General features: G+C 49.5%; 1 protein-coding gene across 1 annotated transcript in view; it reads left to right on the forward strand.

Annotated features, from left to right (window-relative positions):
• Positions 1–608: 608 nt before the first annotated feature.
• PARD6G (par-6 family cell polarity regulator gamma) overlaps positions 609–24,770 on the forward strand; it is a 72,885-nt gene continuing 48,723 nt past the window's right edge. Inside the window, exon 1 of the mRNA XM_043444008.1 lies at positions 609–841. Within this exon, the coding sequence (XP_043299943.1) occupies positions 770–841 (72 nt within the window). The 5' untranslated portion in view covers positions 609–769. The remainder of the gene's footprint in view (positions 842–24,770) is intronic.

Consider the following 24,770-nt stretch of genomic DNA (forward strand, 5'->3'; position numbering starts at 1 on the left):
GGCGTCCCGGGCGGGTCAACCGGGCTTCTCTCCCAGGCTCTTGATTTTGCGGACGGGAGTGAGCACCCACCGGGGAGAGGCGTCCTCGGGGGCGGGCCCGTGGGCGGGGCTCGGGGAGGGGACTAGCGGCGACTTCTCCGGGGGCGGGCCGACGAGCCCTGGGTGGGGCGTCTGGTGAGTCCTTGGGACGGGGGGCGGGTCCTCTGGACTCGGAGGGTGGGTCCTCAGGGCGGGAGGCTGGGCCTTGAGGCTCGTGGGGCTGGTCCCCGGGATGCGAGCCGGGTTTTCTCGGCGCCGGGCCGGTCCTCGGGGAACCGGATTGGCGGCTGGTCTACGGGGCGCCGAGCGGGACGTGGGCCCTTGGGGCTCGTGGGGCGGGTCCTCCGGGCTCCGGGCGGGTCCTCGGGGGACCGGTGCTCTGGGCCCGGGGCGGGGACTGGCGGCGGGTATTCTGGGCGCTGGGCAGGGATTGGTGGTGGATCCTCCGGGCTCGGGGCGGGACGTGGGTTCTAGGGTATCGGGGGGCGGGTCCTTGGGGCGGCGCGCGCCGCCGTACCCCGCTCCTCCCGCGCGCGGCCCCTGGAGTGCCCAAGGCGCGCGGCCAGCCCTGCTCGGGCCGCTGCACTCGAGCTGCCCCGCGGCCGAGCGAGCGCGGGCCGGGGCCGGGGCCGGGGCCGGGGCCGCGGCGGCGGGTGGCGCACCCAGGGTCCTTCTGCAGTCCCCATAGCGAAGAGCGAGGGCGAAGCCGAGGCTAAGCGGGGCCGGAACCATGAACCGGAGTTTCCACAAGTCTCAGACCCTGCGCTTCTACGACTGCAGCGCGGTGGAAGTCAAGAGCAAGGTGAGATGGGGGCCGGCAGTCTGCGCACACCACCCCCCCGCCCCACGAATGAATGGGCACCCCGAAGGGGACTGGGCGGCGCGAGAGGGGCCGGCGCCGGCCACAACTTTGGAGCGCGGCGCGTCCGTGAGATGCGCCGGGGTCCCGCAGTCCTTCCCGCCCCTGCGCGCGCACAAAGCCCGGCAGCCCGGTAAGGTTCGGCTGGAGCCTCGGCGTTCGGAGGGCCGCGCGGCCGCCGGACCCTTCGCGAGAGTGGCTCTTTTGTTCCACAAGCCGGCGGCGATCCGGCGCACCGCGCGGTGGAGGGGCGATGTTTCCGGGGCGACCCGGGGGCTGAACGGATTCAGGGCCCTGGAGGGGCCTTGGGGGCCCGGGCCGGGGGAGGGCCCTGGCTGCGCCGCCTCCTACGCAGCGGAGGAGCCTCGGAACCGGCGAGGGGGAGACAGGCAGCGGGTCCTCGATCCCCGGACCGGACCCCCGGTCCCCAGCACGGCCCTGCGTACCAGCCCCCTCAGCCTCCCGACGCGCCCAGGCCCAGATTCCCCGGGCGCGCCGGACCGGCGGCCCCTCCCGCTGCCCGCGCCCCGGCCCAAGCGTGCCCAAACTTGCGGGTGGCTGTGCGCGTTTGGATAATTGGCTGATAGGATCTGGCGCTTCTGCCCGTTGCGGGGGCGGCACCTTCGCGGCAGAAGCTTTTGTCTGCTAGGGTCTCAGGGGTGGACCTTGCCGCAGAGGAAGAGCAGCAGTTGTTCAGGGTCCTGGAGGAGGGGCCCTCGGGCTTACTGCTGCCTGAGATGCGGCTTTCGCCCTTTCTCTGCGCTCCCCCAGCCTGGCTTGGTCAGGCAAGGAGGAGAACCTGAGTGGTGGCAGAGGGGCCAGACCCGAGGGTGGGCTCTGACCTCCACCTCTGTGCACACACTTGGTCGCCGGCGTGTGTGCTGTCTGGTTAGTCTCTGGGAAGACTAACCCGGTGGCCTCTGTCTGGGCTGCCCGTACCGGTCAAGGTGGGGTCCTTTGGCGTAGGATTTCCAGGGCTTCCTCCGAGGATGGGGGTTCTCTGCGGGAACATATTGTTGGGCAGTCTATTTATGAAGCCTCGTATCTAATTAGCTCCAATGCTAATTCTGTGACCCTGGCCCAGCACTCATCCCTTTTTAGCCCCAGAACGCCCCACACCCCCAAATCAAAAGTGACTGCTGTGAGTTGTGTGGGGGGAGGAACCGACAAGCCTGAGTGGGAGCACCAAATAACTGACGTTTCTTCAACTCAGTGGGAATGTGTCTTCTTAGAACTCATTGTCCCTTGACAATAGCCACTGAGCACCCATGGTGTTTCGCTTTAACTATTTGTTTTGAGGTCATCCTAGATTAACAGGCAGTTGTGAGAAGAACACAGAGACTTCCCCACAGGTACCGTCTTCTATCACAGTGTCACACCCAGGACCTGCGGTGTTTTCAGGTCACAGTTTGTCATGCATGCATTCCTGAGGCCCAGCAGTCTCCAGGAGGACCACTTCCATCGTGAGGGGACCTCCTGGCGGCCTTTCACCCTTGCAAGGTGGCTGTTTGGTTGTAAGTGATGAACAGCACAGGCTGTTCACGAATCTCACTGGCCGAATTCCCTGGGCTCCGCAGCCATGGTGGCCGGCATCTGCCTGATCAGATGCAACTCTGGAGGGCTAGCCCTGGAGGAAATGCCCTCACCGGCCTCTATCCTGTAGTCCTGCACTCTGGACACTGTGGACCCCTGAGGCCTGTAGAGTATGAGTCTGCCTTTGCGTCTCCTGGGGAACTGGAAGCCATGGGTGTTCTGGTGGCCCAGTGGGTTACCTCAGGCTGCCCCTCCTCCTTGACCCCCAGTGAAGAAGGAGGGCTGCCCCATGGCCTGAGCCTGGGTTCAAGTTCAGATGCAGTAACTGCTCCGCCAGGGGTGAGTGGCAGAGGGGGGAAGTTTTGGTTGAATTTGGGGACAGTCCTGGAGGCCCACACCAGGCTGGGCCCTGCTGGGCTGGCTGGTTATACACACACCACCACCGCCCCAGACCCTTTAGGATAAGGTGGCTTGTCTTACTGTTTGTCCAGTGGGGCCACATGGCTCCCCGTTCTGTACCACTCTTTCACCCACTCACAGGGTCCATCTCTGCAGGGAGCCTTATTCCAGCTGCTCTTGTCAAAATATGGGAGGCAAACCATTATGACAGTGAAGTCTTTATCCAATCTAAATGGTTCACCGTAACACCTGGGTTTGCATATGGAGAAAATCGTGCCAAAATCCAGCCAGTTCTACCACCAACCTTGTGAGCTTTCAGGCAAGTCATTTAACTTTTCTGAGCCTTAGCTATTTCATCTGTACAATGGTCATTGAACCTATTCTGGTAGCCCGACAGGATCAAATGAGGCAATGAATGGGAAAGCACCTCTAAACTGCAGAGCACCCACAGTTGTAAGAGCTAGGCACTGCAGATCAGGACTCTGTGGCATTTTAGGATATCGGGTCTGAAAATTGTCTCTGATCCTCTCAGAATTGTTGGTGTTAGCCCTCTGCCACAGCTGGTCAATTCCCAAAGCCTTGAGACAAAGAAACTGTCTGGACCTGGTGGCTCTCCCCCATCAGGTAGCCCCTAACTCTACCCAGCATTTCTGTCAAATACTTGTGATTTGTCTGTTCCTCTCCCAGCCAGCTGCATGCACTTCTGACTCCCCAGTTCTGGTAACGGGGCTGCCATTTCACACTCAATCTGACTTTTTCCTCTCTTCCCAGAAGACCTGCAGTGGGAAGGGGCTATGCAGATGTCTGGGGAGAATGTCTCAGACCAAGGGGAACAGTCTTGGCCCTTCAGAGGGATAGCAGGAAGTCCAGTGCTGGGGAGGCGTCTACAGGGGCCAAGTAGTTGTAGTTGACTGGCTGTGTGAGGGGAAGACAGAAGGCCACACAGGGCCATTGTGAACTCTGTAGTGGCTTTCACTATATGACTGTCTCATCAGCCCCACCAGTATCTGCATACACCTGAAAAGTCTAAAGGAACGCAGCTTCCCCATCTCCACAGTGCACTCTACACTGCGCACCACCCCCCCCGCCGCCTTAAGTGAGGTCCATGGTGTCCCAGCTTCCTTAGCCGGCAGGTCTCTTCCATCTTCTCTTTGGCCTCTGGGGCCCTGGTTATGTGGCTTCCTGCACCTGAAGTGTTTTCTCGAAGAATAGGCGCTATCCTGACATTCCTCCTGCCAAGCCATCTGATGTCTTTGCAGGCCAAGCATTCTCCATCCCGCGCCCCTTCCCCATGTTTCTCTCATTTTGTGGCCTTGGTACTGATGACGGGGGCCCAGGGCTATGTGACACACCCGTGGCCTCTGGTGTCCATTGTGTGGGGCGAGACTAACACCACTAAAGGTTTTAATCCAGTTTTGGCTGCTTGGTTTAGATACTGAAAAGTGAAAGTCGCTCAGTCTGACTCTTTGAGACCCCATGGACTATACAGTCCATGGAATTCTCCAGGCCAGAATACTGGAGTGGGTAGCCTTTCCCTTCTCCAGGGGATCTTCCCAACCCAGGGATTGAACCCAGATCTCCTGCATTGCAAGCAGATTCTTTACCAGCTGAACCACAAGGGAAGCCCAAGAATACTGGAGTGGATAGCCTATCCCTTTTCCAGCATATCTTCCCAACCCAGGAATTGTACTGGAGTCTCCTGCATTGCAGGCAGATTCTTTAACCAACCAAACTATCAGGGAAGCCCAACTGCTGGAGGCTTTTCTGGATTCTAAACAAATACACTATCACTGTAGAAAATGTAGAAACGACAACAGGCACAAAGCGGAGGTAATTCTCACATTCCAAGTGTGGTCGCATGTCCTTCTGACCCTTTATGTGCATCTGTACATGCAGATGTCTTCGTTTGACAGAATCAGGGTCATGTTTTATAGGTATATTTTTCTGTAGCCTTCAACTTTCCACTTTCAACTTAACAGTGAAGTGTTTTGTTTTATGTCATTAATATTTTCAGAAGACATATTTTTGAAATGACTACATAGTATTCCATCTTATATGTGAACAATAATTAACCTAACCAATATCCTATTTGGGTTATTTTCCATTTTTTTAGAGTAAACAATGTATTGAATAACAACTTTGCATTTGAATGTTTGTATAAACAGTACATATAGAATATATATCATATAAAGTATATAAAGCATCTCAGGGATTGAAGAAGGAAATGGCAACCCACTCCAGTACTCTTGCCTGGAAAATCCCACGGACAGAGGAGTCTGGTGGGTTACAGTCCATGGGGTCACAAAGAGTCGGACGCGACTGAGCACACTGAGTTTATAAAGATATTGATTCTCTTACTTCACTGCAGGACTTTTGTTGTTTCTTTAGGATAGATTCTTAGAAATGAAATTACTAAGTGAAAAATATGCAAATTTTTAAGACTTTGAATACATATTGCTGAATTTTCTTCCAAAAAGTCTCTTCTATAAACGTATACACCCTGCTTCATGTCTATCCCCTCCCTCCCTCCCTCTGGTATAGCCTCCAGTACTGGGTATTTTCTTATTCTTTCCAAATTAGATAAGTGAAACACTACCCCACTGTTTTAATTTGTAGTCTTGGGTTATTGGTGAATAGAAAATTCTTATGTGTGTTAGATATCTCTGTGTCTGTTTTTAGCTGACATATTCTTTCCTGCATTCTTTTGTCAGTCATCTTATTCTTCATTGAGTTATGGACCTGCTCATCCACGGGAGATTTTCCAGTCAGTGCAGATGCTGCTAGGTGTCAGTGTCCCCAGTGGTCCCAGATCTTGTCTCTGCCTGGCCATGCCTTTCCATCTGGGGGCTGGAGCGGGGGCCATTCCCTCCCCACTCGATGGTTGGGCACTTGCCTCCCGTGGGCCAGTTGAGAACCGCCTGACATGGTTTGACTCACCTCTGTGTGTGGCTACACCCTTTTAAGATTCTGGTTTTGTTGTATCGTGCACGTCTGTGTTTAAACAGGTTCGGTGACTTGATTTGGGAAGTTGAGTCCAGAGGAGACTGTCATCAGAGACCCAGGTGGGGAGTGTCATCTGGTGGGCATGGACGGTGGTGCTGCCCACACCCTGTGAGCAGCAGAAAGCCCCTGTGGACCTTCCTGGGGGCACCCAGTTAGCAGAGGTTCCAGCCCTTTCCTGGGACTCATGACATTTCAAATAGAGGGGTCTTCCAATTTTAGGGCAGGGAAGGCATGTCAGGGATTTGGAGATGCAACCATTCAAGTTGCTTTGAGGAGTCAGAAGGTTAGGTTCAGGGTTAGGGTTAGGGCTACTGTTTGTGAATCAGCAGAAAGAGCGGCATCTTGCCCCTTTCCCACAGAGGGGCCTCCTGGACTTTTAGAGGCAAGCAAGGAGGGAGCCCAGAGTGACATCAGAGCATTGCTGAAACAGACCTCGGGGGCCAGGGAGCTGCAGCACGGGTAGAGTCCAGTGGGCTGCTTACCTGCTTACTGCTCCCCACCTCCTCTCTCAGGTTTCTCCTACTGTGATCCTGAGGAGCAACGAGAGGTGCTGTACACCTTCCAAGCCCCAGTACATACCCTGCAACCCCCCTCTGAGGCGCCCCTGAACACAGGGTCCAGGTTGGACACTGCCCTCTGTGAACAGATTGCCTCCAGACGTATTTCTTTATATATATATATATACAGGCTTCCCAGTTGGCACTAGTGGTAAAGAACCACCTGCCAGTGCCTGATACATCAGAGACATGGGTTCGATCCCTGGGCTGGGAAGATCTTCTGATGGAGGGCATGGCAACGCACCCCAGTATTCTTGCCTGGAGAATCCCATAGACAGAGAAGCCTGGCAGGCTATATAGTCCATAGGGTCGCAAAGAGTTGGACATGACTGCTTGGTTTAGATACTGTTTATATATATAAACATACATATATATGTTTTTTAATTTTCCTGCACCAGGTGTTAGTTGCACTGTGAAAGATCTTTTAGTTGTAACATGTGGGATCTAGTTCCCTAATCAAGGATTGAACCCGGGCCCCCTCCATTGGAAGCATGGAGTCTTAGCCACTGGACCATGAGAGAAGTCCCAGAAGCATTAAAATAAGTTTAACCACATATATATATATTCATAAATACATTTTAGTTGCAAATAATAATTCATTACCCTCCATCACAACCTTGCCAGATAGGTTCTGTTATCACCCCCATTATACCCTGAAAAGTCCGGGGGGTTCCACTCAGCTGGCCCAGGTCAGAGAACTCAGGCAGTTGGGCTCTAGACTCCAGTCTCTACCATGCGCTGTCTGTGGCCCTAGTGAAGGAGAATTCCTGCCCCGCCTCCTCTGACAAGCCCTCAAGTCCGGTCCAGATACTGACACAGGTATTCCTACATAGAATGAGACAGACCCCTCGGGCTCTCTGGATCCAAAGTTTGAAAGGGTTTGGACTAGTGCTCTGAGGAAGGAAGTTCTATTTTGCTTCCATCCCTGCAGCAGGTTTTAGCTGTGTGACCTCAAGGGAAGTACACTCTTCAGTAGTTATTCTTAAAAGTCTACCATCCATTCGTGTATTCATTTTACTGAGCACCTACTGTGTGCGAGCCATGGGGTTCATGCTGGGATACAAAGGTAACCAAGGTAGCCACTATTCTCAGCTTAAAAGTGAATGGCCCAACGAAGGTCCAGCCGTGTGTGGGCAGACTGGAGTGGGTGGGTGTGGGTGTCCTTTATCCTGATGCCCAAAGTATCGCCAGAGCCACAGGGTTGCAGCTGGAGGCTGAGGTCTCCGGTCCGCCTGCCGCCCGCCTGCACAGCAGGAGCAGGCGTGGTGCTCAGGCCTCCAGGAGCTGCTCTCAGCTTCTTTGGAACCAGCGGCAGCGGTGCCTGCGTGGGACACCTGGAGCTGAGGCAGAGCGCCCTCTCCCCTCCTTGCTTCCAGGAGCAGCTGGGCTCCGGTCTCCAGTTTTCCTCACCCGGGGACTCGAGTTCTCTCCCAGCCCTGCATTTCTCAGTAGTATGCTCCAAGGAAAGATTCAGCATCTAAAGTGACCAGCAGGGCTTTGCATGCAGTAAGTGCCCAGTAAATGTCACTCGAGTTAAATTCAGATGAGGAACAATGGGTTTTCCAGATAGCTACTAGTGCAGGAGATAATGAAGAACAGGGAACTCTGGTGTGCTGCAGCCCATGGGGCCTCAAAGAGTTGGACATGACTTAGAGACTGAACAGCAATGGCTAGTTCAGCAGTGGTCTTTTACGGTACTTTAGAAAGGAACTGCTTTTTGAAGAAGGTGACCAAAGCGGGATTCACTAACTGACTTAGCCCCAGGGCATCTCTGAGAGGGCTCAGGGGCCTTGTCCCCTCCCCACTAGTGCCATGGAGGGAAGGAAAAGAAGTGGTACAAGATGAGCTAAACAAAAAAGAGGAGCTTTGGAAGTCCAAAGGAAGCTGATTTAAAAGTCCACGTTGCGGGCTTCCTTGGTGACTCAGGCAGAAAAGAATCTGCCTGCCAATGCAGGAGACACAAGTTCGATCCCTGGTCCAGGGAGATCCCACAGGCCAGAGAAACTAAGCCCATGTGCCACAACTACCGAGCCTGCGCTCTAGAGCCTGGGAGCCGCAACCAGAGAAGCCCCTGCAGTGAGCAGCCCGCGCCCCACAACTGGAGTAGCCCCTGCTCACCGCAACTAGAGAGAGCTCACGCAGAAATGAAGACCCAGCACAGCCAATTAAATAGATAAAATTATTTTTTTTTAAAGCCCACGTTGATAGTGTTGCCTTATTTCCTTAGTTCTAGACTCTAGGCTGACAGCTTCAGGGGCTCAGGGCACCTCCTCAGAGCCAGCCCCACACATCTCCCTGCGCGGTGCTCACACCCCTTCCCTGGAGACAGCACCAGCCTCCCCTGGCTCCTCCAGAGCCGCCAAGCTGCCCTGTTACCCACAGGATGGGGTGGGGCAGGACTGGGCACTCACTGTTACAGCCGGGGCATCAGTGACCTTTGAAACCTCCTCTCCCCATCCCCTCGTTCAGTGCTCCTCTGGTTCCTGGGCTCTGGGAGGTGTGTCCCACACCCCACCATCCAGCTCTCTGACTTCCAAAGGCTGTGCTCCTCTGGGGCTCTGTGAAGGTGCTTGTTGGCAGAGAAGACAAGGGAATGGCTCCTTTCACCATCCCCAGCCAGAGCATCTACTCTATATTTTGGGGAAAGTGTGTAGCATTTTACTTGAGGAAAGTAAAAAAAAAAAAAAAAATGTTGCTGCTTAAAGAGTTTGAAAACCACCTGGACCCTTCTGCACTGCCCATCCCTGTTAATTCTTCATTTGTCGGCCTCCCCAGGTCCACAGGCCACCCTTCTGCACCTGATCCTCTCCTGCATTTCAGTTCAGTTCATTCAGTTGCTCAGTTGTGTCTGACTCTTTGCGACCCCATGGACTGCAGCACGCCAGACCTCCCTGTCCATCGCCAACTCCCAGAGTTTACCCAAACTCATGTCCATTGAGTCAGTGATGCCATCCAACCATCTCATCCTCTGTCATCCCCTTCTCCTCCTGCCTTCAATCTTTCCCAGCATCAGGGTCTTTTCAAATGAGTAGCTCTTCACATCAGGTGGCCAAAGTATTGGAGTTTCAGCTTCAACATCAGTCCTTCCAATGAACACCCAGGACTGATCTCCTTTAGGATAGACTGGTTGGATCTCCTTGCAGTCCAAGGAACTCTCAAGAGTCTTCTCCAACACCACGGTTCAAAAGCATCAATTCTTTGGCGCTCAGCTTTCTTTATAGTCCAACTCTCACATGCATACAAGACTACTGGAAAAACCATAGCCTTGACTAGATGGACCTTTGTTGGCAAAGTAATGTCTCTGCTTTTTAATATGCTGTCTAGGTTGGTCGTAACTTTCCTTCCAAGGAGTAAGCGTCTTTTAATTTCATGGCTGCAGTCACCATCTGCAGTGATTTTGGAGCCCAAAGAAATAAAGTCAGCCACTGTTTCCACTGTTTCTCCATCTATTTGCCATGAAGTGATGGCTAATAGAGTTTTGCCAAGAGAACACACTGGTCATATCAAACATCCTCTTTCAACAACACAAGAGAAGACTCTACACATGGACATCACCAGATGGTCAACACCGAAATCAGATTGATTATATTCTTTGCAGCCAAAGATGGAGAAGCTCTATACAGTCAGCAAAAACAAGACCGGGAGCTGACTGTGGCTCAGATCATGAACTCCTTATTGCCAAATTCAGACTTAAATTGAAGAAAGTAGGGAAAACCACTCGACCATTCAGGTATGACCTAAATCAAATCCCTTATGACTATACAGTGGAAGTGAGAAATAGATTTAAGGGACTAGATCTGATAGAATGCCTGATGAACTATGGACGGAGGTTTGTGACATTGTACAGGAGACAGGGATTAAGACCATCCCCAAGAAAAAGATCCTCTCCTGCACTTGCCCAGAAAGCTCTGCTGTGCCTCGAGGCTGAAACTGCTGCCTTTCAGGGACCTGCTCACATGTGAAACCGGAGTCATTCCTGTGTGGAGTTCAGTGTGCATGGCAGCGTGTGTGTGTGTGTGTGTGTCAGTCGTGTCCAACTCTTTGCAACCCTATGGGCTGTAGCTCACTCACCAGGCTCCTCTGTCCATGGGATTCTCCAGGCAAGATACTGGAGCGGGTAGCCATTTCCTTCACCAGGGGGTCTTCCTAACCCAAGGATCAAACCCTGGTCTTCTACATTGCAGATGTATTATTTACCATCTGAGCCACCAGGGAAGCTATGCATGACAGTAAAACACACTAATCTCAGGTGGGCAACCTGATGAAATTTTACGTTTGCACACCTGGTGAACACTGTGCACATCACAGTAAGTGTGCAACATTCCAGTGTTTGAGAAGGTCCCTCCATGTCAGCACCCACCCCCAGTGTAACCACCATCAGGGCTCTGCAACCAGTGAGCGTGCTTAGACTCAATGTCACAGTGCACTCTGTGTCCAGAGGGTCCACCCATGTGTGTGCATCCAGAGATCAGTTTTTTTTAATGGATTCAGAGTATTCCTTATGCATCTGTCTGTATGGATGGAGATTCAGGGACCCAAAGCCTCCTGTGAGCTCCTCTTCAACACACTTGTGGATTCCACTAGCGGTTCTCGATGCTGCTGTGAGCTAGCTGGGCGTAGCCCTGGTCAGCCTCCTCCCAGCCCAGTGTGCTGCCCCGGAGCCCTGTACAGACCCCAGCCCTGGACTTGAGTGGACCGGGGTGGAGCAGCTGCTGTCGGAGGTTTGAGGGTTCAGGAGTTCCTGAAGGCCTCAAACCACAGCTTATTAATTACTTGTCGATTAATAAATCAAAACAAATCAAGGATTTGTTTACAGAATTGAAAGGCTTTCCTAGCCCTTCCTTTAATTCTGCACTTTGACTCACAGCTTTCATGTCATCCTGTGCATTCTGTCACCCTCTGCAGCCTTCCTGGGGGCCAGGTGTCATGCGAGGGGCTGAGACACCAGGTGAGCAGGGACGAGGGCAGCATGGGCCTTTTGAAAGTTGTCTGAGTTTCACGTATGGAATGAAGACCCCACAGCAGCCTTGATGGTGGTGGGCTGTGGGGCCACGCGTTTCAGGTGGCCTTCACTTGGGGTTTGCCTGTGTCGTCCTGCAGCTTCCCACTCGCACACCTGAGGGTGTTGGTGAGTCACATCCTTTGCCTTTGGGAATTTGTTTGCTCCTCCTAAAAGTCCTGCCTAGTGATCGGGTATGTTTATTTTCCGCTTCATCACGTCAGTGTGTCTGTCGAAAGCTGGACTGTATGTCCATCGGTCTGCAGAGCGTATCTCCCTGTGCCTTTGCTTCTGAGACAGGACACAGGGGACTGATCCACAGGCCCAGAAAGCCCCCTCAGACAGCCTGTCCTGGGAGGTGTGCTGTTGTGCATGGGCCCTGGGTAGGGGCCATGGAAGAGAACCACGCGGGCCGCTAAGGCTGTCGTCTTTACACGGTCGGCTGTGCTAGAGGAACTGGGAGACTAAAGCACTGTTCATATCCTGTTTTCCGTGGCTTGGGGGCTAAGCCACTGGCTCCCCGCCCACACGTCGTGACCTTGCTTCCCTCGCCAGTCTGGAATAATACCCGGGTGTTGCTATGGGACAAAACAAATGCTCTGCCTGTAGCGTGGCCCCTCTCGTGGAGGAGGAGCCCCTGGCTCTGGCAGCAGCTGCAGGGATGAGCAGGGCCCCCAGCCTTCACAGGAGCTCGCTCCTTTTGCCTGGCAGGTGATGCCGAGGCTCCAGGGGTCGGGATGCTCTTGTGAGAAATGGTGTGTTGGGGCAGCTGTGCTCCACCCTCAGGAGGGGAGCTGCCCTGGAGCACTTTGTTCACCTGGAGCTGGAGTCACTGCACTCTCCCACCCCAAACTGGGAACAGCTTCCCAGGAATGTGACCCACTACTCGCCAGTGGTGAGCTGAGGGTCCAGGAGGGGCTGGGGAGGGAGGGAGAACGACACGCAAGCATCCACACCAGGTGGACGTTGTCTGTCTCCTCACAATGCCTCTGCTCTGCCCACCCGGCCACAGCCATTCATCGGAGGAGGGACAGCACTGGCCCTGGAGAGTAAGCCAACGTGCACTGTTAAGGTTGCCCTGTGGTTCTTCCTGGAGGGAATTCTGGGGGACCACAGTCTCTGGGCTCCCTCCCTGCCCCAGGAGCTTGGTCCAGCCTGGTGGGAGCAGTTGCCACCCGGTCACATCACCTGAGTCCTTTTCTTGGCTCATGGTTATAACGTCCTTTCTTAGAGCATCAGCTCTGTGCCAGCCCTTCTACTGGGCACTCAGCTCAGGTGCTTCCATGATGCTCGTGACACCATACCTGTGGGCTGCAGAGAGGATGATCTGGGGTCTGGACCAGGCTGCTAACTCGCCCCAAACAAGGCTCCAGTAACCTTCCATTGCTCTGCCATCCTGCTTCTCACCTAGTTCTCGTTATCCCCTGATTCCACCTCGTGGAAAACGGACACCACCTACCTGGTCCGGACTGATCTGCAGCCACAGCATGTATCGCTCTTCCTCCCTCCCCAGCCCCTCCAGGACACCGGCTCAGGGCTGCACTGCCTCTTGAGTATCCCTCCCACATCCTGGGAATCCCCTTCTCCGAGGCCGCCCCATGCGCTTTGGCCTGTGTGCAGTCTGCTGGGGGCAGAAGGGGTGCTGTAGGCAGAGCCCCCCTCTGCAGCTGTGCTCAGAGTATCAGCGATGACCGAGCAGAGGCCCCTTGGGCTGCAAGGGGGGGTGGGCAGCATCTGCTCTGCTCAGCTCAGCTCTGAGTCCCCATCCAGAGATTGGGGTTAAGGTCATGCCCCTGAGCACCACTTTTCTCTCACAGAGTAATAAAAAAGTGGTTTCCTTGTGAAAAAAAAACCCTGAAAAATAACTGCCAGTGATGGAAGGGACAGGGCCTAAAAAAGTCATGACTCGTATTCAGAAATTAGGAAGGTGGCTTAATTGAAGAGGGGCGTGCTCCTATCGGGGCACGCTTCCTGCTCTGTCTTTTATAAGCCACACGGGCAGAGGTCTCCCTGTGGGTGCTTGCAAGTCTGGGGTTCGCGAAGGGCTCAGGCAGCCCTGGGAGCCTCGCGTGCCCTGTGCGCCTTCTCCATGTGCACTTGGCCAAGAAGAGCAAAAGCTCTGGGACAGGGTGACTGAATGCAAGCTGCTGTTCGATGGACTCTCACTCGGAACAGGACACGGATTTGACTCAGGACTCACAGCAGCCTTCTGGGGAATATACTGTGTCCTTCTTTTACAAAGCAGGAAATATGCTTGGAGAAGTTTAAATGATCCAGAGTCACCAGCCAGTTCAAGGTGAGTCAGAAGTTTGAACCTAGGTCTCCATCCGGGGCCTTGCCTCTTGCTACCTCTGCCTTCTGTCTGCTAAGGCACCACTGACCCAGGCAGCGTCCCCCTCAGCCCATCCCTTCCCTGGACACTGCCTCTTTTCCAGGCGCTTTTCCTGAGCTCAGGTCCAGATGTGGCCTTGCTTCCCTACTCAGGCTGGGGCTCCAGGAATGCCTGAGTGCATTTCTGTTCCAGGAAAGTGCTATGAAGAAGAGACAGATGAGCAGCCTGGCACTGACCTGCACACTCTGGCCCAGGTGGACTCTCCAGCCCACCAGCTCCACCTCAACAGCAGGGTCTCCCTGCACCTTTACCTCAGCTTCTAGAGCAGCTGGTTCTGGTCTGTGCTCTTCCGCCCACCATGTGTGTTAAGTCACTTCAGCTGTATCCAATTCTTTGTAATTCTGTAGACTGTAACCCACCAGGCTCCTCTGTCCATGGAATTCTCCAGGCAGGAATACTGGAGTGGGTTGCCATGCCCTCCTCAAGGGGATCTTGAGTAACATTGAGTTACTTTTCTTATTGGTAAGTTTGTAAGAGAATACCAGGTATTAATTTAATACTGAATATTTCCCAGTTCAAGTGAACCTGAAATTCATTTAACTTCTCTTGTATTTAGAATTGTTTGATTTGTAAGTACTTACTTTACTTCAAGCCAATTAAATAGAGCTCATTTACAAATTAACCATAGTAATATTATCCAAAGACATATACTGAGACATACATATATCCAGACAGACACGAGAGACTTAGCTTCATTTTCTAAACTTAGTCATGAATCAGATATCACAATGTAAAATTCACGACTTTATAAATAACAGTTGAAATAAATAAAAATTTTAAAGGCTTCTTCTGCCCCCCACGCCCCTCTTTGTCCATGCTGTCAGCTGGTCTGGGTGTTGTCCCTTCCCACATGGGGCGTCCCTGTCCCATGCAATTCTCACACCCACCATTGGTGCTTGTTAGATCTTGTCTAGATCCTCTCCTGTATTAGCCTCAGTTCCTTTCTGTGCTAGTAGCCTTGTGCTTGTGCACAGTTGTTGAACCTTCTGGGTCTCAGCTTCCTGGTCTGTAAAGTAGGAACAGCGACACCTCTGGGGTGCTGTGAGGAGAGCTCGGCCCGGACCACACCTTCTCTCCCACCATGGAAATCCCTGCCAGGTCGGGACCACAGCCGTGTCCCGAGACCTCTCTGCTCCCTTCTCGGCCCTGCCCCACTCCTACATTCAGCAGTCCTGGATCCACAGGTGCAGATCACACTTGTGACTGTGTGAAGCACACGCAGGGCTCACACAGCCCCCGGCTGCTTGGCAGCCTCATGCAGGAGCCGCTGCTTGTCTGAGCAGTTCCGCAGGTGCTGACGGCTACGCCATCACTGCTCTGGATTGAGGTGGGTGGACGGGGCACAGCAAGGGGCCAGGCTTGGCTGTCCGCTCCACCCCATCTGACTCACAGCTCTGTGGCCTGATTTTAAACTGTCCCGACGTGTCCGCCCCAGAGGTCACCCCCCGGCAGGTCCCACGCTCTGACAGATGCCTCCTGAGGTTGGCAGCCTGTGCTGCCTGATCGTCCCATAAACGGCCGTCTCTCCGTGGTTTTCTACACGGCATGCGTGTGTGCGCATGCTCCTTGGCCCTGTCCTGAAGTGTCCCTGACTTGTTCGTGCTCCTTCACAGTTGGATGTGTGGTGTCGATTGTGACTCCAGGAACCACCCCGATGAAGAGCAAGCAGGACGTGAGGCATCACAGCCCACGGGGCTGCCCTGAGGCCTCTGGCGCGCAGTGAGGTCCTGCCCCCCAGGTCCCAGGCCATGGTGTGGGGTGCACTCTGGCCCTCTCTTCATCTGATTACTACTTTCCTCATACACTCAGTTTAAACCAGAGCCTACGTCTGTCATACAGCGTCTTTGTGTACTTTTCTCAGTTTGTCCTTACACATTTGCACATGCGATTACTGTTCAACATCTCAACATTGGGCTCTCAAACAAACTGTCAGCCTCGTGAAGACACTCAACACTAGCCCAGGGCCATACTGGGCATTCAGTGCAATCTTAATGAATGAATGAATGGGTACTAAAAACTAGCCCATAACAGTAACTAGCAAGATGCTTACTGGGGTGTTCATGACACAACTTTTTAGACTTTAGTATGCACCTGAGTCCCTGGGGATCTTGTTAGACTGCCGATTCTGAGTCCCTAGGCCTGAGGCCTATGGTCATGCATCTCCAGCAGGTTCCAGGTGTTGCTGGCATTGCTGGTTCAAGGAACACACCTTAAGCAGGAGCTGGAATGTGGCGCAGGCAGGAGTCCAGGCCTGGGGCTGGGCCTTGCTCCTTTGTTCTGTGTTCAGCCCAATACAATATTTTTTGATCTGATTGGGTCACATTGTAAACTTACCCTTGGGTTGTGTTTTCTCTCCATATTGTAAAGGCTTCCTTGAGTCCTTCAACCTTTTCTAATACAGCACTTCTGTTGGCTTCGTCCTGGGAGCATGCTTCATGTTTGATGAGCTTTTACAGTTTCCACTTTTCACCTTTGTGCATATTTTGATGATGATTTTCCATCAGAATCTACCTGTGCTTCTGATGTTCTGTGATTGCTTTCGCCTGAGAGGCCTGGGGTGGAGCCTTGGTATGGATGGGGCTTCGGGGTGGGGCCGCGGTGGGCGGGGCCTCGTGTGGGGGCGGGGCCTCTGCTGCAGGGTCCGGAGTGCTGGGCTGGGTTTCTTCTATCTGCAGTGAGGAGCTTGGAAAGATGAGTAATGTGTGGCCTTCCTTTTAACTCCGCGTTGTAAGACAGATTTTTAATTACAAGGGGTCGTTGGTCTGTGAAAGAACACAGTAGCTCCCTTGATGCCCTGAGTATGTTCACGATAAACACAGCATTTCACAACAGGAGAACAAGCCGAGGAATCCTGGGTGCTACAGCCCAAGGCCCCTGCCAGGGAGCAGTCGGTGGGTATTGGAATGTCTAGGATCCTCCTTGGTCCCTCAAGACTGGGGCAGTTTCAGGATCACTGGAAGCCTCTAGCCCTGAAGGATTTTCCAAGGAAAGTACTGCTGTCATAGTAACAAGATGTCCCTGTGGGCACTTACAAGACAGGAGCCAGACGACTCGACCTTTCTCGTGTTCAGGAGCACCTGCAAGTTCAAGACACCGACCTACTTCATAGGGCTGTAAGCATCCAGCAAAAGAATGTTTTTCAAGTATAACAGATAAGTGAAAAAAATCAGAGTAGACCAGTGTGGACAGCGTGCTGCTTGTCAGAGAAGAGGGAAAGTGGATACAGGCCACAGATACTCCTCTCACGTGCACGAGATGCCTTTTGAAGGAACAGAGGACTGAAATCATTGGTTCCTGTGGAGACTGTTCACTGAATACCTTTTGAATTTTGAGCTGTGTGGTTCTATTCCATTCACACCATAAAGAAAAATATACCAGGCTCTGTGATCGTAATTTTTCTTTTAAAAGAAAAAAAAAGCATGTTGGAGAAAGTTGAGGACTGTCCTCTCCCCCACGCAGAGCTCTCAGTCACTGGGCCTGCCCAGGTGGGGCTGGGACAGCTGCAGGACAGTGAGCCCTGGGTGCCCAGGGCTCCTCAGTGTCACAGCAGACGCTGGACCTTGATTTCCTTCCTTCTTTTCTGTCCATCATGAATCTTGCTGTGTTCTCCAGAGTGACTGTGTTCACCAGCACATGTAATCAGCTCTGTGGACTGCCTCCAAGGTGAAGATTACCGTGAGCTGTACGCAGGAGGGAAAAGAATGTTGTTGTGTTTTTTTAAGAGTATTTTAAGGAAATGATGAAGGAGGATAGAAATTCAGAGTTGCAGACATTTGTCCTTAAAGTTCAGTTCCCCCTTTTTATGAAAACCAACCCGAAAGGGGAGGTGAGCTGGGGGTTGGGGGTCGTTGAGTCAGATGTGGTGGCAGAGAGTGACCAGAAACATCTCTGGATATCAGTCACCGGTATCGGGGATCGAGAAGGAGGCAGCTTGAAAGCTACAAGAATGCAGTGTGCTACCTGCGCCCAAAGAGCTGTCAAAGCCACAGCCCCATGTGCACCGTCACCTCTCACACCTCTGCCCAGGGATGCAAACAGTGGCCCTGGGGCCACCACACGGGGTCAGGTGTAGGAGCCCTCCCCAGACAGAAAGACAACAGCATGAAGGCCCAAGGTGAGAGGACAATACCATTTATAATTCCCTTCCCCTCCTTTGATGTTAGATCAGCAGGAGGGTGCTTTACTCAGACTAGGTTTCTTTGGGAATGGTGTTCTGGTATTAAGCCAGAAGTGCATCTTAATCGTCAAAAACATGCTAGAGTTTTTAAGTGAAAGTAGCTAAGTGACTTCAAGATGAAACCTGGGGACCATGATTTCAGTTGTAAAAAGAATGAGCTTTTTGGTTGGTTTGAAGTGGCAGTAGCTTAGGTCTGCAGATGGAACACAGGACCAGAGTCAGGAGATGGGGTCTGTTTCCAACCTGGAATCCAGCAGCTCAATGGCTCTGGGCAGATGTCTCTCCAAGCCCCTCATCATAGGAGTTCTGAAGTGCACTTCTAGGGGGAACTTATGGTTTAGTTGTGGGCATGAAGACAGCCAGTAAGACTTGCAGTGCACACCAAATGAGCCTGGCATGTGCTGAACTAAATATGTTTCCATACAAAAGGGATTTGTTTAAACACATGGATAACTGTAGAGAGAACTCCTCAGGTCTCAAGAAAAAGAAAATTTTACATTTTTAACCTGGAAAGTAAGAGATAATTATGGTAGTGGTAATGAATGAACCATAGAGTGATGTGACTTTGGATGATGAAAATACATTTGTATTGTCAGAGACTTGTGGCTCCAAAAGCATCATTCATAAAAAGTTTTAGCTTCTGCATTGGACAAGAGGGCCTGAGGGCCTTTTGCAGTTTGGGGTCAGGGTGGAGATGGGCATGTGAAGGAGGCAAGTCCTACCCTGTTCAGAGTGCCTGCCCTCTGTCTTCCCTACCAGTTCAACACTGTTGGACCAACTCAAACTGGAAAAGCTTGCCCTTCCAGCTTGGATGAAGTCTCACATCCTGTTCTTCTCTGCAAGGGCCAGCAGTAATGGGAGTGGGGGCTTCCCTGAGTTCTTAATACATCTTCATCATCTAAACTGTGTGCTGATGGGGGATGCCTGGACCCTTAGTCTCTTAGGGTTTTCCATCTGCCTGGAGCAAAAGCAGGTCCTCCATGAGCACCAACCAGTCTACCACAACCTTCTGGAGTTTCCATATTTCTCAACACAAACTTCCAAAAAGCCTTCAATTGGCTGTTAAAAATAATTATTCTTAGGCTTCCCTGTTGGCTCAGTGGTAAAGAATCTGCCTGTCAATGCAGGAGTTATGGGTTCCATCCCTAATCCAGGAAGATCCCACATGCTGCAGAGCAACTAAGCCCATGCACCACAACTACTGAAGCCCGAGACCAAGAGCCCATACTCCCTAACAAGAGAAGCCACCACAGTGAGAAGCCCATACACCACAACTAGAGAGTAGCCTCTGCTCGCTGCAACTAGAGAAAAACCCAAACAGCAACGAAGACCCAGCACAGCCAAAAATAAATAAATAATTTTTAAAAATTATTCTTTGAAGTGAAAGGTAAAAAAGCCCTATAAACTACAATTCATATGAAATAAAATTCACACCTTTGAAGTATAAATTCAGTAGGGTCTAGTATTTTCAGAGTTGTGCAGTCATTACCATTATTTAATTTTAGAACATTTTCTTCACCCTAAAAAGAAACCCCATACCCATTAGCAGCCATTCTCAGTTCCTTACTACTTCTAGTCCCTAGAAACTGCTGCTCTACTCTCTTTATGGATTTGCCTATTCTGTGTATCTCATATAAATAGGATCATACAGCATATGATGTGATTGATGTGTCTCATGTCTTTCATTAAGCATAATGTTTTCAAGGTTCAAATTTGTCATACTTAATTCCTTGTCATGGATGAATAATATTCAGGAATAAGAGTATGTATGACTTTTTGGTTTAGCCATTCATCAACTGAGTAGTTTTCACTCTTTGGCTATTCTGAATAATGCTGTTATGTACGAGTTTTTGTGTGGACCCATGTGTTTCTTTATCTTGGGTGCATACCTCGGGGTGAAATTTCTGGGCTATATGGCAATTCTTTGTTCAACATTTTTAGGAACTGCCAAACTGATCACCAAAATAGAGACATATTTTATATTCCTACAAAAATGTATGAGAGAGTCCAGATTCCTCCACATTCTTACCAACACATTGTCATTTCTCTTTTTTTCCACATCAGATGGCACATAGGATCTTACTTCCCTGACCAGGGATCTAACCCATGCCCCCTGCAGTGGAAGCGTAACATCGTAACCACTGGACAGCCTGGGAAGGCCCTGTCCCCTATCTCTTTGATCATAGTCATGCCAGTGGATGACATGGTGGCTTATTACAGTTTTGATTTGTATTTTCCTAATGACTAATGATGTTGAGCATCTTTTCATGTGTTTATTGGCCATGTGGATATCTTCTTTGGAGAAATGTCTATCAAGTCCTTTGCCCATTTTTAATAAGGTTGTTTGTCCTCATTGAGTTTTAAGGGTTCTTTATATATTTTTGGTGCAAGTCGATTATATATATAATTTGAGAATTTTCTCCTATTCTGTAAATTATCTTTTCACTTTCCTGATGCACAGTTTTCAATTTTAATGAAGGCCAATTTATCTAATTTTTTTCTTTTGTTTCTTATGCTTAGTATCATATTGAAGAAATTACTGCCTAACCAAAGTAATGAATTTAATCCTATGTATTCTTCTAAGAGGTTTATAATTTTAGTTCTCACATTTATGTCTAGGGTCCAGTTTTAGTTTATTTGTATATAATATGAAGTAGGAGTCCAACTTCATTGTTTTACCTGTGAGTATCAAATTCCCACAGCACCACTTGTTGAAAAGATTATTCTGTGCCGCCATAGAATAGAATTGTCTTAGAATTCTTCTCAAAATCAGTTGATCACAAATGTAAGGGTTATTTTCCTGGACTCCCAGTTTTATTCTATTGATTATATGCCTACTTTTATGCCAGCAGTACACTGTAAGTTTTGAAATTCAGAAGCGTGAATCCCTGCTATTCTTCTTTTTCAAGAATCTTATGGATTTTCTGGGTCCCTTGCATTTCCATATAAATTTTAGGGACAGCTTGCCAATTATTGTAAAAAGGCAGCTATGATTTTGATAGGGCTTGAAATGAATCTGTATTGAATTTGGGGATTCTTGCCATCTCAACAGTATTAACAGTCTTCCAGTTCATAAACATTGAATCTTTTTTCCCCTTCCTTCCTTCCTTCTTTCCCTCATTCCTTTCATGCCATAAGTAACCATCTGCTTCCTGAAGATGTTTGCCAATAACTTTGAGAAAAATACTTGGCAAAATGGGAACTCATCAGAGAATTATAGGTAATATATTAGAAATGAAGAACAAGACGGCTGCTGTTCCCAAAAGTCTGACTTTATGAAGTAAAGACTGTTTATTTTGTCCTTGTTACATGTCTATATCTGTGCTCACACTATTCACGTCTTCTTTAATTTTTCAGCAATACTCTGTACACTATAGTTTTCAGTGTATGAGTCTTTCACTCCTTTTGTTACATTTATTCCTAAATATTTTAATCTTTTCTGATGTTATTATAAATGAAATTTTCTTAATTTCATTTTCAGTTGCTCATTGCTAGTGTACAGTAACAAAATTTATTTTCACATGTTGATACTGTATCCAGCAATCATACTGAACTCATCTATTAGGTCTAATAAGTAATTATTGCAGATTCCTTAGAGCTTTCTACATATAAGAATGTATCATTTGGGGATAGACATATTTTTAATTCTCCCTTTTCAATCCAGATGTCTTTTATTTTCTTCCCTAGGTGCCCTGGGTAGAACCTGTAGCACAATGTTAAACAGCAGTTGTAAAGTGGAAATTCTTTCCTTGTTCCACAACTCAGGGTGAAAATCTCTGTCGTTAACCATTAAGCATGAGGTGTTGGGACCTTCCTAACGGCTCAGATAGTAAAGAATCTGCCTGTAGTGCAGAAGACCCAGGTTTGATCCCCGGGTCTGGAAGATCCCCTGAAGAAGGGAATGACTACGCACTGCAGTATTCTTACCTGGAGATTTTCATGGACAAAGGAGCCTGGTGGGCTACAGTCCATGGGTTGCAAAGGGTCAGACACAACTGAGCAACTAACACACTTTCAGGGTTTATTTGGAAACAGCAAAAAATTGCAATTTGAGCATGCAATCTATGGCAAACCACAGGCATGTTCAGAGACCAAAGAAAGGGAATCTGCTTTTACAGGGAAAATGGGGAAGTTGCAGGGTATGTTCTAAGTGAAACTTCATTGGAGGAAGGTAGAAGTTCAGACTTGGATGGCTTCTCATTGATTGAGCTATGATGTTTCTCATTGGCAGGACTTGCTGAGCAAGGAGAAATTCTTCCTTTGGGATAGTAATGTAGTCACTTCCTGTTTGGGAGTACAAGGTATGCTTCTTCCTGTGGGGTGTGCACATGAAGATTAGTGCCTGCAAATGATGGTGAGTGGTAATGCATGAGAGCGCCCTCCGCAGGTCATTCCTGACACTAATTTTAGTTGAGGTCTCCTTTATTAATTTCCAGAGGTTCAGTTCAGTTCAGTCGCTCAGTCATGTCAAACTCTTTGCAGCCCCATGAACCGCAGCACGCCAGGCCTCCCCGTCCATCGCCAACTCCCAGAGTCCACCCAAACCCATGTCCATCGAGTCGGTGATGCCATCCAACCATCTTATCCTCTGTCGTTCCCTTCTCCTCCTGCCCTCAATCCCTCCCAGCATCAGGGTCTTTTCAAATGAGTCAGCTCTTCACATCAGGTGGCCAAAGTATTGGAGTTTCAGCTTCAACATCAGTCCTTCCAATGAACACCCAGGACCAATCTCCTTTACGATGGACTGGTTGGATCTCCTTGCAGTCCAAGGGACTCTCAAGAGTCTTCTCCAACACCATAGTTCAAAAGCATCAATTCTTCGGCGCTCAACTTTCTTCATAGTCAACTCTCACATCCATACATGACCACTGGAAAAACCATAGCCTTGACTAGACGGACCTTTGTCTGCAAAGTAATGTCTCTGCTTTTTAATATGCTGTCTAGGTTGGTCATAACTTTCCTTCCAAGGAGTAAGCATCTTTTCATTTCATGGCTGCAATCACCATCTGCATTGATTTTGGAGCCCAAAGAAATAAAGTCAGCCACTGTTTCCACTGTTTCCCCATCTATTTCCCATGAGGTGATGGGACCAAATGCCATGATCTTAGTTTTCTGAATTCAACAAAGCTTTAAGCCAACCTTTTCACTCTCCTCTTTCACTCTCATCAAGAGGCTCTTTAGTTCTTCTTCACTTCTGCCATAAGGGTGGTGTCATCTGCATATCTGAGGTTACTGATATTTCTCCCGGCAATCTGATTCCAGCTTGGGCTTCCTCCAGCCCAGCGTTTCTCATGATATACTCTGCATATAAGTTAAATAAGCAGGGTGACAATATACAGCCTTGACATACTGCTTTTCCTATTTGGAACCAGTCTGTTGTTCCATGTCCAGTTCTAACTGTTGCTTCCTGACCTGCATACAGGTTTCTCAAGAGGCAGGTCAGGTGGTCTGGTATTCCCATCTCTTTAAGAATTTTCCACAGTTTATTGTGATCCACACAGTCAAAGGCTTTGGCATAGTCAATAAAGCAGAAATAGATGATTTTCTGGAACTCTCTTGCTTTTTCGATGACCCAACAGATGTTGGCAATTCAATCTCTGGTTCCTCTGCCTTTTCTAAAACCAGCTTGAACATTTGGAAGTTCACGGTTCACGTATTGCTGAAGCCTGGCTTGGGGAATTTTAAGCATTACTTTACTAGCGTGTGAGATGAATGCAATTGTGTGGTAGTTTGACCATTTGGCATTGCCTTTCTTTGGGGTTGAATGAAAACTGACCTTTTCCAGGCCTGTGGCCACTGCTGAGTTTTCCAAATTTGTTGGCATATTGAGTGCAGCACTTTCATAGCGTCATCTTTCAGGATTTGAAATAGCTCAACTGGAATTCCATCACCTCCACTAGCTTTGTTCATAGTGACGCTTCCTAAGGCCCACTTGACTTCACATTCCAGGATGTCTGGCTCTAGGTGAGTGATCACACCATCGTGATTATCTGGGTCGTGAAGATCTTTTTTGTACTGTTCTTCTGTGTGTTCTTGCCACCTCTTCTTGGTATCTTCTGCTTTTGTTAGGTCCCTACCATTTCTGTCCTTTATTGAGCCCATCTTTGCATGAAATGTTTCCTTGGTATCTCTCATTTTCTTTACCCATGGATTTTCATAGAAGCCCTCTATCAGGGTGGAGAAGTCCCCTTATATTCCTAATTCATAAAGTATTTTAGATCATTAGAATGTGTTAGATTTTGTCAAATGCTGTCTCTGCATCTACTGAGATGATCATGTGGCTTTGTTCTTTATTACTATTACATACTACATGATGCTCAGGTGTTAAACTGATCTTGCATCCCTGTGATAAATCTCACTGGTCATAATGTACTGTTCTTTTTGTATAGTTCTTTACTGGATATGGCCTACTAGTAATTTGTTGAGAATCTCTGAATCTATTCACAATGGATGTTAGTTTGTAGTTTTCCTGTAATGTCTTTTTCTGGCTTTCACAGGGTAATACTTCAAAGACTAAGTTGGAAAATGTTCCTTCTTCCTCTTTTACATTTTAGAAGATTTGTGAAGAATTGGTGTTACTTATGTAAATGTTTACTAGAATTCACTAGTGAAGCCATATGGACATGGGCTTTTCTTTGTGGGCAGTTTCAAAACTACTAATTAAATATCTTGTAATAAGTTTAATCAGGTTGTCTATTGTTGAGTCAGTTTCGGTAATCTGTGTATTTCTAGGAATTTATCCTTTTCACCTTGGTTATCAAATTTGTTGACATACAGTTATTAGTAGCATTCCTTTGTCATACTTTTAAAAA

This window comes from Cervus canadensis, chromosome 23, assembly GCF_019320065.1.
Source record: "Cervus canadensis isolate Bull #8, Minnesota chromosome 23, ASM1932006v1, whole genome shotgun sequence".
In the NCBI taxonomy this organism is placed as follows: Eukaryota; Metazoa; Chordata; class Mammalia; order Artiodactyla; family Cervidae; genus Cervus; species Cervus canadensis.